General features: G+C 43.3%; 1 protein-coding gene across 1 annotated transcript in view; it reads right to left on the minus strand.

The window, feature by feature from the left end:
• Nucleotides 1-1,802: 1,802 nt before the first annotated feature.
• Nucleotides 1,803-14,397, minus strand: part of LOC132236720 (nuclear respiratory factor 1-like) — a 32,669-nt gene continuing 20,074 nt past the window's right edge. Inside the window, 3 exon segments of the mRNA XM_059699937.1 lie at nucleotides 1,803-1,854; nucleotides 1,856-1,926; nucleotides 1,929-3,311. Coding sequence (XP_059555920.1) covers nucleotides 1,803-1,854; nucleotides 1,856-1,926; nucleotides 1,929-3,311 — 1,506 coding nt within the window.

The following is a 14,397-nucleotide window of genomic DNA, read 5'->3' on the forward strand; positions in this document are numbered from 1 at the left end:
CCAAATTGATGACAATACCAAGAAGCAAGATCTCAAATACTCCAGAGAAGGACAGTTTTGTAGTTTCTTTTATACATTTGGAATTAAGGAGGGGGGAGGGAGGAATGTTACCAAGGTTACATGAAGATGGTAGAAAGCAAGGCAGGGTGAGGATTAAATGACAGAATATTTAACAAGATTATGTGCTCTGTTGAGGGTGGTTACACTTCCCAGGGGTCTGAAAAAGGCATTTTAAAGGTGTGTTAATCTAGATGCACAAAGACAATGGACAGGGCTTGTTTAAGGCAAAGATAAACCCTTTATTTTTTTAATATTGGATAATCCTATATAATAAAAGCCTAATATGCCAAGTGTGGAACTATTTGTTAGACCAGTCGCTATGATGTGCACAGACCACCCAGGGGACAGATGCTTTGATCGCTAGGTTAGCTTGCTGCTGGGGTCCGGCAGATCGGCACTGGGCAAGACGGTCTGGACACGTCCTGGAGCCCTCCCACTGTCCCTCCCCGGCCCTGATCGTGCACCGGTGGGGTCCTTTGGCCTGGCCTGCGCCCTCTCACAATCCGGGACCCCTGGAGTGATGTCAGAAAGCCAGTGTTGGCCTGATCCCTGCAAACCAGGCTGGGGGACCCCACTGGTGCATGAATCTGTGCATCAGGCCTCTAGTTTTATATAAAACAAGCAAATACAAGAATCTGAAACTTTTCTCAAAGGCTGAGCAAGACATGAATGATCTTTTAATGTCACGTTAAAAAAAAACAAAACATTAAATACTTTATCACACAGAGGGGGCCCAGAAGAGCGGGAAGAGTTGTCCCTGTACTCAAGGAGTGGAGATTTGGCCTGTCACTGGATACTCAGGACTTGCAGCTGAGAAATCCTAGACTTGAAGAGTTACAGAGAGGCCCAGACCCAGGGACACCATAAGGAGGCAGCTGTGCGGGGCCTGGGCCCACCTTAATTTCCTATAGATAATTCCATGTAGGTTTCGTATATATAAAAGAGGCCTGGTGGGTGCACAGATTTGTGCGCCGGTGGGGTCCCTCAGCCTGGCCTGGGCCTTCTCATAATCCAAGAGCCCTCAGGGGATGTAGTAGTGAGAGAAACGGCAGGCAGCCAGTGAGGAGCCTGGGCCAGGCACTGAGCCACTCCCGCTCAGCCCAGCCCCACTGCGCCTGCCGTTCATAGCACTGCCGTGGAGGTGGGGGAGGCTCGTGCAGCCACAGCTACGCTTGCCAGCCGTGAGCTCTTGCCAGCCGTGAGCCTGGTGTCTGGCACCCATCTGTCAGCTGAGCTGTGCTTCCACTGTGGGAGTGCACTCCTGCATTGAGCATCTGCCCCCTGGTGGTCAGTGTGCATCATAGCTACCAGCTGGTTGGCTGGCCATACAGTTGCTTAGGCTTTTATACATATAGATGAATATATACGTACACATATATACTTTATTTATATGTAAATGTTTATATCCAGCTGTACACATATACATATATTCACATTCGCACATACACACACATAAGTATACACACATGTTTTCGCAGAAAGAAGTCTTGCCACAATTTGGCTTTTTAGGGACAGTGAAACTAACCATGCAGTATCTTATTCCACCAATCCCAGAAAATCAAGAGTGGTGCTTTAAAAAATGCAATTTCAACATTCACTGCCTTTCTTCCTTTTTTAAAAAAGGATTAACGATACTTTTCTTCCAAAGTTGACGGACTTAACTCCATTTGATTGCACCTCTGCAAGGTATAAAAATGCCTGACGTAGACTAGAAAACGATGCCATGATGGCATGGCTGCATGTCACTGTCCCAACGTCATCATTTCCACAGCCTGGCCGTCTATGGTGACTGCTACCCGCTGTCCTGGTGTCCCCAGTGGCCATGGCCACCTGCACCAGCCCGTTGCCTTGGGTGAGGCTAGTTACCCAAAGGATTGCAGGTCCACAGTTTGGTACACGCTCACAGGGATCTGGACCAGTCCGTTAGCATCTTGGACTCCAGCAAGTGCTGCAATGGCTGCTGCGGTTTCCCCAGACAGGACGATGTGTCCCCCACTTTGCAAGGTGGCTTTGGCCAATGTGGCGACAGCTTCACTGTTGCGCGCCATGGTGACAGTAGCTCCCTGTCGCATCTCTTGAGAAGCTGCCCCTGCGGCCTCTGTCAGTGATGCCGCTGCCTGTGTGGCCTCTGAAGCTTGCGCCCTCTGGATGGTCACCTCACCTCCTTGTAACGTGGTCCAGTTTTGTCCCACCTCTCCATCTGCCACAGCAGAATAATTCACTTGGTCAACAGTGACTGTGGTTGGCAATTCTGAAGCATCAGCCAATGTTGCTACTGTTGCCCCTGTGCCAACCGGGATAAGTGAGACAGTGCCATCCGGGTTACTGAAGGTCTGGACTACGGTCTCTGATGGAATAAGATGGGCTATACTCTGTGTGGTTGCAGCCTCTGCTTGTGTTTGCTGATCTTCAAAAGCGCATAAAAGGTCCTCCCGCCCGTGCTGTTTATAACAGTTTATAACTATGGACCGGAGTGCTTGGGTCCATGAAACCCTCTGCTTTTGCTCTTCCGTGCGGACATCCCTCCGGACATTGGCCCACGGGATGTCTTCGGGCCACCAGGTGGGCTTGCAGCTTTCTTTGCCCCAGCCTGGTTTTCCCCGACCCGTGGCGTGCTTGAGCATCTCTGGGATGAATGCCCGCAGCTGGGCCTGGGTCATTTGATTCACAGAGACTGGAATCCCGTCGCTGGTGAGAGGTGGCAGCTCCGAGTTACCCTCCTGCGGCCCCGGGGCGCATTGGGCCAGGGCGGACTCCAGGTCTCCCAGGATCGCGCTCTGGTGCTTACGCACCACCTGCTCCAACGGTGCTGCTCCAAATACCTTAAAGGCCGGTTTGGGTTGGGAGGGTGAGATGCAGAGCAAAACAGCTTGCTGCCCCACTCGAGTAGTATACTCATCTAGTGTGGCTCGAAGTTTGCGAAGCATGCGTGTTTGCTGTCTCTTCCGGATGGATGGATTCCGCTCAAACACGTGAGGCCGTTTCCGTTTCTGCCCTGTTGCCACAGCGGCAGCGGCAGCCATTCCCACAGGCCCTGCAGCAGCCAGATGGGCTGTTACCTCGTCAGCAGCGGCGGAGCTGAGTATGTCGGAGTCACCATAAGAGGGGTCCTCTGGAGACGGAGGCGAGTCTTCATCAGCATTCCACATACTGTGGTCCGTGTAGGTGTCCACAGGGACCTGCTCTACTTGTTGGACCACCGCGCGGGCTTGGGTGGTAGCCATGGGTTCGGTTTGGTTCACTCCGTAGATCTACTCCGAGCGGCTGCGCTGCTGTGAGCCTAATGCCGTGGAGGTCCAAAGATAAACCTTTTAATAAACAAGTTATATGCCTGGGGCATGACGAGCCACCCACCCACCATAATCTGCTCCGATAGGGATTTAGGATCAAATTACTCTTTAAGTTACTTTTAGTCAGATTTATTATAGAGCCCCTTTTTTATCCACCAAGTGGATAAAATGGTATGCCTCCTTAGGGAAAATCTAGGTAGATTTAGCAAAGCAAAATCTACCATAATCAATTATACATATCTATGTGGTTAATCTGTTTTTAATTGAACTCCATTGTTGTCATATATTTAGTTTAAAAATGAGAATAGGTACAAACACCATGATTGTTTACAACACAAATTGTTTACAAAACAACTTGCAGTTTTATAAGATCCACTGGCAAGACTTAAAGCTAAAGTGTTTAATTTTCAGACTTATTATTTTCTTTACACTTTTGTTCATGATTTCTTTGCTTTCTGAATGTCACAAATCCAGCTATTTACCTCATGCAACATGGCAGCTGAATGGACATACCATTAAGTTTTTATTAAAAAGAGATTCTTTCTTGTTTCTATTTATTTCTCCACTAAACAAAAGGCAATTTCACACTTACCTTTTGATTACTGAAGGAATTCTTTAGTATTTTATTGAAAAAAGTAGGCTGCAATTCCTTTTCATGCACAAGTCTATTTTTATCTTTCTCCCACATAAAAGGTATATCACAAGAAAAAAAAAAAACCCTAATTTATTTTTGAGGGATTGCTAATGTTGAAAATGTTGACATAAGAACTTCCAAACCTGTGGAGAATTTTTGTAAGCATTACTTGAGTCTATTTGAGCCAAACAGATGACATGCCTGGAAGCAAGATTTCAAATGCTCCAGAGAAAGACAGTTTTACAGTTTTCTTTTATGCATTTGGAATTAAGGAGAGAACTAAGGAAGATTACAAAAAAGTGAGAGAAAGCACAGCAGGGAACAGAAAGGGGAGGGGTTTCTATGATTACATCAGGCATGTCAAACTCGCAGCCCACGGGCCACATGAGGCCCACAACAAATATTTTTGTGGCCCAGCCAGTATGTAAAAAATGAAAAAAACGTTTCAATAAAAATTTCATAACTTAAGTTTTACAATATCCTGTTATACATAATCCTATATAATAAAAGGCTAATATGCAAATCAACCAAACAGCAGAATGACCAGTCATTGTAAGGCAGATGCTCAATGCAGGAGCTGCCCCTGGTGGTCAATGTGCTCCCACAGGGGTAGCGTCGCTCAGCCAGAAGCCCAGCTCACGGTTGGGAAGTGCAGCAGCAGTGGCTGGATCCTCTCCCACCCCGACAGCAGCGCTAAGGATGTCTGACTGATGGCTTAGGCACACTCCCCTTGGGACATCCCCTGAGGGCTCCCAGACTGTGAGAGGGCGCAGGCCGGGCTGAGGGATCCCCTACCCCAAGTGCATGAATTTTGTGTACTGGGCCTATAGTCTATAATAATAAAAGGGCAATATGTTAATTAGACCGGATGTCTTCCAGACATCATTCCAGACGTCCTTCCTGACAAAACAGGGGCCAGAGGGAAGCCAGCCAGGTCCTGGGTGCCTGTAGGCAGCCTGGGGGAAGCTAGCCGGGTCCTGGAGGAAGCCAGCCCGGGTCCCAGCTGCCTGCTGGCAGCCTGGGGAAGCCAGCCCGGGTCCCAGCTGCCTGCTGGCAGCCTGGGGAAGCCAGCGTGGGTCCCAGGTGCCTGCCAGCAGCAAGAGGAGGGAAGCTTGTGTCGTGGGTGCTGGATGGAAGCAGGTGCCGGCAGCCAGGGGAAAGAAGGCCTACTCTTGCATGAATTTTCATGCATCAGGCCTCTAGTTATTAATAATGAACTACAACATTCACTAATGACTGATTACTATAATCGTGTTGCATTCATTTCCCTTACGTGCCTTATGCACAGGTACACCATTTCTTTCCACTAATACTAACAGCAAATATTTTAGCAGCTGATTGCCACGTCATTAGTCTTGAACTGACTTGTTTGGTGTGTGCAACAGGAAATATTTTACTTTTGGAGAACAAGAAAGATAGGTTTATTTGCATTGCGCTTATTAATTTGTGTCTGGTAAATTAATGTTCAAGAAAAAATATTGATTTTTATTAAAATGTTCTATTATTTTATATTAATGATTACTCATTTATTTCAGCCCTTTGTATTCAGCATGTCTCTATAAACCTACGTTTCTATGAAAATTGAAGCTTTGGGGGGGTTTTTTTGGCGTACATAAACTTAAACCTTGTTTATTTGGCCCATATTAGCCTTTGAGTTTGACATGCTTGGATTATCAGATGATTATGCCTTAAAGGGGTCTGAACAGAGAATGACTCTGAAATTTCAAAGGTGTGTTCATCTAGATGCCCAAGAACAACCTAAATGTCCTTATTTTTTTTTTTAGAAAAAAAAAAAGCTAATTTATCTACCATTTTCTCCAACAGCTTATAAGATTCCCCCAAAAAAGAAAAAAATAATGATATGTGCAGAAAACAGTTACCCTTGGCCATTCTCAAATAGCTTGGAAATATAGCTAAAATCAAGAAAGATCAGCACTATTTACATGATAAGTCTAATAAATGTGATATTAAAGGTAAAAAAGAAGCCTAAGACTTAAAAGTGTAGGCAAACATATTACTCTTTTTAATTTCTCATCCTAAAATAACATGCAGTTACCTGATGACTCCAGCTCAGTGAATAGTTTATTCGTTTTTAAAATTCCCCAAATTCCTATTTATTTTGCTAAATTTCACTGACTGTGTATTTGTGTAACATTATAATACAACAGAGGCTGCTAGAGCAGGAAGGCTTTCAGAACTGACTGTTAAACGTATGTGTCGGACAGATCGATGTCTCTGATACTTAATATGCTGGAGGTCTTAAGGAATTTGCTCAAGGTCAAAGCTCCTTAGTGACCAAAGCAGGACTGGTCCAGCCTCAGAAGTACTGGCTCAGTGGCAAGTGCTCCTTCATTCCTGCTGCTTAGTTAGCTTGGGAGAGTTGGGGAAGAGAGGTGTCAATTGTCATAGCTCTACTACCGAGGACAAATGTTGCATCACTTAATCAGAATGCAGTCCTTCATTGAGAAAAATCTCAAAGTGACATCTAGCAAAATACCCAGTCTCTATGGAGACATTTAATTAAACTTTATACCAGCACAAATATTGTGAGGGAAAACAACTCAACTCCTCTGACATTTTTGCAAGTAGATTTAGTGGAATCCATTTTGTTTACTTTTACTGACATTTGTTTTTCAGTCAATTATCCCACATGGTTATTTTTTTTTTTCCTTTCCTAATTTATTGCTAGCAATTTAGCCATAAGAATAAATACAAGTAATTTCTTTGGTACAAACACCAGAGCTAAGATTAATGAGAGTTGAAGAAAATAAACACTCATTTACCTCCCCATTTCTATTCCTCATAGTTCCTGTTTACTTATAAATCAGACCATTGGCAACACCAGAATCCAACTAGGAAGGATTTAATCTCAAATGCATCAGAGGTTTCTCCACATATAACCCTTGTTAACATAAAAACATTCAAACCTGTAAAGAATTTTTGTGAGTTTATTTGAGCCAAACTGTCTACAATTGCTGGGAAGCAGAACCTCAACAAACTGAGATAATGCTCTGGAAAATGGCGGGTTACATCTATACTTATATAGATGTAACTAGAGGCCCAGTGCACAAAAGTCGTGCATGGGTAGGGTCCCTAGGCCTGGCCAGCGATCAGGGCTGATCTGTGGGACAACTGGCACCCCCATTGGCACCCGCTTGTCTGGCCTGGAGCCTGTGGGCTGGGGGCAGCTCCTACATTGAGTGTCTGCCTCCTGGTGGTCAGTGCACATCACAGCAGCTGGTCGTTCTGCCATTCAATTGATTTGCATATTAGGATTTTATTATAACTAGTAGCCCGGTGCATTAAATTTGTGCACATTAAAAGGGAATTAATTTCCCTAACTGGTTTGTCTCAGTGGATAGAGCATCGGCCTGCAGACTCAAGGGTCCCAGGTTCGATTCCAGTCAAGGGCATGTACCTTGGTTGTGGGCACATCCCCAGTGGGGAGTGTGCAACTGATCAATGTTTCTCTCTCATCAATGTTTCTAACTCTCTATCCCTCTCCCTTCCTCTCTGTAAAAAATCAATAAAATATATTTTTTTAAAAAGGGAGTTAATTAGCAAAGATATTTAAATATTACTATTTGCCCTTTCTCTATAATAGAAGTGTGAGAGATGAAAGGAAATTAGTAAAATATATATGAAAATAATATATAAATTTATTAATAAGTAAACAGTAACAAAAGGATATAACAACAACAGAGGCATGATATAAAAATGACAAAAACATGATATGAAAACAACAAAAACATAATATGAAAACAACAGAAACATGATATAAAAACAACAGTGATGCAAACAATGACTGATAAAGTGATTAAACTTATTCTAATATCTCCCTGTACACCACATTAAGAGTGAAAACACTTTCAGAGTGCTTGACTAATTTCCCTTGTGATGAAGTATTTAGAACTTTAACTGTAACGTCACATGCTCTACAAACTCATGAGAAAGCAACATATAACTGACCATATGTGAAAATGGGTTCAGGTAGGAATATGCCTACTTTGTCTAGAGTTTGTCCTTGTGATTTATTAATAGTCATCACAAATGCTGGCATCACAGGAAACTGTTGTCGAATCAATTTAAATGGGAGGCCAGTGTCAGATGGGGACAAATTAATTCTTGGAATCAGAACAGCCTCTCCCTCTGCAGATCCTGTTAATACTTCAGCTTCGATAATGTTAGGTTGTAATCTTTTGATAATAAATCTGGTACCATTACAAAGACCCCATATACTATTGAGATTTCTCAATAGCATGATGATTGCACCCACTTTCAATTTTAATTTATGACACGCATTCCCGAAGGAGTAATACTATTAATAAATTCAATGGGAAAATTTTCCTTTTCAGCATCATCTGTGGAATCAATGGAATCATCACTCAAATATGTGTGAAAATCTCCATCGAGTATATCGAAGTTTTCTTCATTTAATTTTTGAATATGCTCATTTTTAGGACAAAGAATTGCACATTTAGATATATTTTTAATATTATCTATAGCAGTGGTTCTCAACCTTGGCTGCACATTAGAATCACCTGGGAATCTTTTTAAAATCCTGATTCCTGGGCCTCATCCTCCGGAAATTGTTTCTTTGTTATGGGGTGGGGCCACAACATTAATAACAAAGAAACAGAATTTCCGGAGGATGAGGCCCAAAAATCAGGATTTTAAAAATATTCCCAGGTGATTCTAATGTGCAGCCAAGGTTGAGAACCACTGATCTATAGATATAGTATTTCCAAAGGTAGCTTCAATAATAGATCCATTACAAATCATTTCACTTCCATGCTCTGCTCCAAGGGCGGGTTCCTGCCTGAAACCTTCCCCTTAGGGCAGGTTCCTGCCTGAAACCTCACTCTCCAGGAAACACCTGGGGGAGGGCGCAGCCGTTTCCAAGACGACCCCTGCAGGACTGACTTCCTTCCAGTTGGTCGCGGTTCTGGCCATGATGTTACATCTAGGGTTTTTATATAAGTAGACTAGAGGCCCAATGCATGAAATTCTTACAAGAGTAGGCCTTCCTTTCCCGGGCTGCGGGCACCAGCTTCCCTCCAGCTACCGGCAAGCACCTAGGACCTGGGCTTCCCTCACAGCCCTGGCTTCATCTGGGAGGTAATCTGGAGGGATATCTGGTCTAATTAGCATATTACACTTTTATTATTATAGAAGACTAGAGGCCCAGTGCACAAAATTCATGCACTAGGTGGAGGTCCCCTCAGCCCAGCCTGCACCCTCTCCAATCCAGGACCCCTCAGGGGATGTCCAACTGCCGTTTAGGTCTGACTGGCAGTCGGACATCCCTCTCACATCCTGGACTGCTGGCTTCTAATGGCTCACCTGCCTGCCTGCCTGGTTGTCCCTAACTGTCCCCCTGCTGGCCTGGTCACCCCCAACTGTCCCCTCCCTGCCAGCGTGGTTGCTCTTAACTGCCCCCTCCACCTCTCGCTGCTGGCCTGGTCACTCCTTACTGCGCCCCCTGCCAGCCTAGTTGCCCCCAACTGCCCCCTGCCCACCAGCCTGGTTGCCTCTTACTGCCCCCCTGCTGTCTTGGTCGCCCCCAACTGCCCCCCTCTGCTGGCCTGGTTGCCCCTAATTGCCCCCCCAACTGGCCTGGTCACCCCTCATGGACCCCCCACTGGCCTGGTCACCCCAAGCAACCTGCTTGTTCAGTCGTTTGTCCTCCCTCACTAACCCCCCTGCCAGCCTGGTTGCCCCACGCAGCCTGCTTGTTCAGTCATTTGGTCATCCCTCACTAACCCCCCTGCCGGCCTGGTCATAGGCAGTCATTTTGTGAGGGCATGAGGGTTAATTTGTATATTACCTATTTATGTATAGTATTGCAAAGGAAGGGACATAGGTGAGTTACATGAAATCCATTGGTGATACACCAGAGAGGCGGAAGAAAGCAAAGCAGGGGAAACACCTGGGATTGGATAAAAAGTAAAATAATAGACACATACTTAAGTGGGTGCAGGAACAATTAACGTGATAACAATGAAGGAATTTGTGGTATCTGTCCTGGCGCCCAAGTACATTAGATTGTGCCCCAAGGGGTCCAGAAAAAGGGAAGTCACAAGTTACCCAGACATTTCAAGTGTATGTTATTATAGATGCAAAAACTCAGACAGGCTCAGTTAAGGTAAAGGTTGACCTTGTCAGTGAAGATATCAGCCTAGGATGTAACTACCCACCATAATTGCTTTTAGTTAAAGTTTAATTTTAAACCATCCTTTGTGGTTACTTTAGGTCTCTGAGTTTGCAAGACTGTTATGCAGGCCTTCCCTGAGTTTGTCAGGTTAGCATGTGGCCCCTTTCATCCACACCCTAAAACTTTAGAAAGAAACACTGTACTCGACTAGTCATCTGCCAGATAACTAAATATGGCAGGCATTTTTATATCTTACTCATCTATCTCCAACGTTTGTATAACTTTATTTTGAAATATTCTGTGAAGTCTTGGAAGGCTCCAAAAGCCTTTATTACAAAAAAAAAAAAAAATCTATTCTTTTTTTATTACATGGGATCTCATTAAGTGGACATTAATTTTTAAGAGGTTGAAAAATATGTAGTGCAGAGCAGTGTGGCTCAAATTCTAACAATGACATGAATCACCTGGTGATTATGTTAAAATGTAGGTTCAAATTCAATAGATTCAGAGTGGGCCTGAGAGTCCACATTTCTAACAAGTTCTCAGGCTAGACCTTAGTCAGCACTTTAAATGGGAAAGTTGGAGAGGAAAGGAAATTGACTTTGGAGCTGGGGAGATCAGGACTGAAATTGACTTAATTGGTTCCTCACAGTGAGAACCTGAGACAGCCCACCCCTCTGCCAGAGCCCTCTTTCTTTCCCTACAACACTCAGAGCCTCCCCATCAACATCTGCCTTGGACCCACTGAGACTGACCTCACCATGCCCTTGAGCCACTCCACATCAGGCTACCCTTAGACTCCCCGGCTGCCTCCCAATTCTCATGGTTGAATCCCTGTTAGCCTCTGAAACCTGTTTTGTGCCCTGCTCCTATCCAGCCCAGGTTCTACCATCTTTCCACTCTATCCTCCAACACTCAGTCAGCCATCAGCAAAATCTCCCATGTTCATTTTCCAACTGTTGCCCAAATGCTTTCCCACTTCTTGCTTCAGGGGAAACTTGGCTCTCCACTGATGAAACTGCTACTCTACATTCCTCTTAATGCAGTTTATTTTGTCTCCCAGGGTACTATAGCACTAGGCCTAGAAGTAGAGCACAGGTCTTCCTTGCTCCTTATTGCTGCTTTCAGACAATTTTCCAATCCTCCCTCATTCCTAAAAATTTTGAATTTCTGTCATCAGATTATATCGCCCATAACTCCTCCTTGATATTGCCAAAAAATCAAGGATTCTCTTCATTTCCTCTACCCAACCTATCCACTCACTCCTGTAATCAATACCCTAGACCTTGTTACTATTAATAACCATCTTCTCCTTAGTGTTAATTCCATGCATCCTACTCTCTCCCATCACCTTCTATCATTCACCTCTGTCTTCTGCAGCCTACAATTCTTTCATACCACTGATATGGTGAAAACGTTGATCCTACCATCTATTCACTCTTCCTCGCTTTCTCAATGTCTTCGTTTCTCTTCTTACCCAACTTAAAGTCCATTGTCAGTGATGATTTACTCCCTTGCCTCTCTAAAGTTTTGTTGCTTTTGCTTTACAAAACTATAATCCTATTTGAATGCAAATTTCTTCCTATTCCAAGCCATCTTCGGCATAGCAAAACATGGTAGAGAAAAATACAAACCAGGTGAGTGGTCTTGCTTTAAATGCTTGACTGTATACCTCAAGTGGTCCGACCATTCAGTATATGTCTCTGTCCATAAACTCTCTTAATCATGTAGGCTGCCATTTTATACTCTCTCCTCAAGCTCCCAATACCTTTTCTCCCACCATTATTCTCAGCTGATAACCTCACTTCCTATTTTACTAAAAAAAGTGGGAGCAATAAGAAAACAATTTCCACATATCCTACCAACATACTAGTATCTATCTACATTCTTACATCAGTAAACATCTTTGCGTTCCTGGCTATCATCATTGTTGAATTGCTGAATGCTCCTATCAGAAATCAGTCTTAAAAAAAAAAAAAAGAATTCAGTCCTTATACTTATGCACTAGATCTCACCCCTCTCAAGCCAAGGCAAGACTTCAGATAGCTATAGCACTGGCCAACTTCTGACTATATCATCAAGACCCTGATTCAGAACCACCTGACTAAGCAGCTTCCAAACTCCTGACCCATAGCAACTGGGAGTTAAAAAATATCTATTGTTGTAAGCCACTAGGTTTTGCAGTGATTTGTTATGCAGAAATAAACATAATAAAAAATAAATTAATGAAATGACAGATCACAAGATCAGTCTCATATTCACTAATTAATTAAACCAGTCTATTGAGGGACTAATATTCAAGTATCAGGAGGGGAGGTACAGGAGGTACTACTTCTGGATTAATGGGTTTTGTAAGGAAACTTGATCAGAAGTGGGCAGAACTATAGAGTGTGAATAAAGCATTTTTTATTCTTCTGAACCCCCAGGGGAAAGAAAGAGAAAACCCTCTAGCCTAGCCAACGAGAAGATTTGACAATTCTGTATACTCACTCTCCAGGCAGAGTGCATAGCTGCTGTCAGGACATCAGGGTAGGAGAGGAGTCCCAACAGCAGCAGGGCCTCAGGGGAGCCACATCATTTCTTGCCTCTCCTGAAGACAGACAGCACTTCTATCAGCACAGAATACAATGGCAGTGACTTGGGCAGTGTGTGCCCTGTGGCTGAGGCTCTCCCAGAGAGAAGGCTACAGGAAGCCACCACTTGCAATATTGTCAGGAGAGTCACCAAGGAATGCGGAAGACAGATGGACCTTGGGTGTTAGCAGGGCTGACGCTAAGCACCTCATCTGTTGAGATAGTGGTGGCTATCCTGATTCCCTAATCTGATAATCTTTTTGCTGATTAACAAACTTTACCTTTGATATGCCTTATGCATTGCTAAAGGGCAAATGTGTATTCAAGTATAAATAGCAGACCAGGCCAGAAGTCCATGTGTCTCTTGTGTGTGGGGGGGAGGTTGGGGGTTAATGGGGGGGATGAGGACACATTTGTAATACCTTAACTAATAATAAAGAAAAAGGAGGAAAAAAAAAAAGAAAGAGGCTCCACTTGGCCCTCCAGGCCTTCTAAATTCATATTTCTTGTACAGCATTTTCATTTGTACAAGAAATATGAATTTCAGATCCTGAACCCCAGCTACAAAGGTCGTGGCAGAAGGCCACTCTTGTCTTCTTCTTGAGACCAGCCAACTTCTACAAATTCTTATTGGAGTAGCCATGAAAACCAGAATAAGGCAGTTTTATCACACTGGGAGTGACCAGGTGTTTAGGGGTCAGGCTGCTCACCCATAACACATGGCCAGACATTCAGGGCCTGAGACTACCACGTTAAAAACAACCCATCATGCCCTTTAAATCACAAATGAAAATGTCAATGATACTTTCACTTTTGAAGATACTATTGAGGTCTAGATTCAAACTCTTGTTTGATGAAGGACTCCTCAGCTAGTTTTATGTCTAAGGCCCATAGGCTTTAACTTCAGGAAATAGTTTGATGATCAGAGGAGGAAACGTCTCACAAAGTGATTTATTCTGTTTGTTTGTCTGTCTGTTTGTTTGTTTGTTTGTTTTGCTTGAAGGGCTCTAGGCCCAGGAGACGTTGCCCTCAGGAAACCATACCAAGACACTTGAAAGAATCTTCTATCCATTGATCAAGTGATAATAAATAGATACACACACACACACACACACACACACATCTTTAGTTAGATACACATAGGTACAACATTTTTTATTTTTTTATTTAGCAAAAGAAGGTATTTTTGCAAAACATAAGTAGAAAAGTACCAACTAATCAAAAAATGTTTCCATTTCTTTTAAACTTGTGCACACACCAGCACTTTCTGTACCAAAAGATACATGTCTTTCTAGGCTTTACAAAGAATCAAACAATGAATATGGTCAAGTCTTATACGTATCATTTAGATGTTCTGATAGAAAAGTCTAAACAGTTTTAAACATGTATATTTTGTTTACAGAAAAGATGAATCTGAATATTCAGTAGACTAATATTCAGTAGAAAGATCTTTACTACTATAAAGCATTTACTGTTTCATATCATTTTAATATTCCTAATGTTAATTATATTTGTGGCTATGATTAATACAGAAGCTATCAAGCCTTCTCTACTAACTTTATATAAAATATGGTTCTTAGACGTCATCTCTCCTCTAGCTACACTTACTCCCTTGATGATCTCATCTAGTTACTTGGCTTTAAACATCATCCATACACCAAATTCCCAAACTTATATCTAGACTCC

The sequence above is a fragment of the Myotis daubentonii genome, chromosome 1, assembly GCF_963259705.1.
Source record: "Myotis daubentonii chromosome 1, mMyoDau2.1, whole genome shotgun sequence".
Classification (NCBI taxonomy): domain Eukaryota; kingdom Metazoa; phylum Chordata; class Mammalia; order Chiroptera; family Vespertilionidae; genus Myotis; species Myotis daubentonii.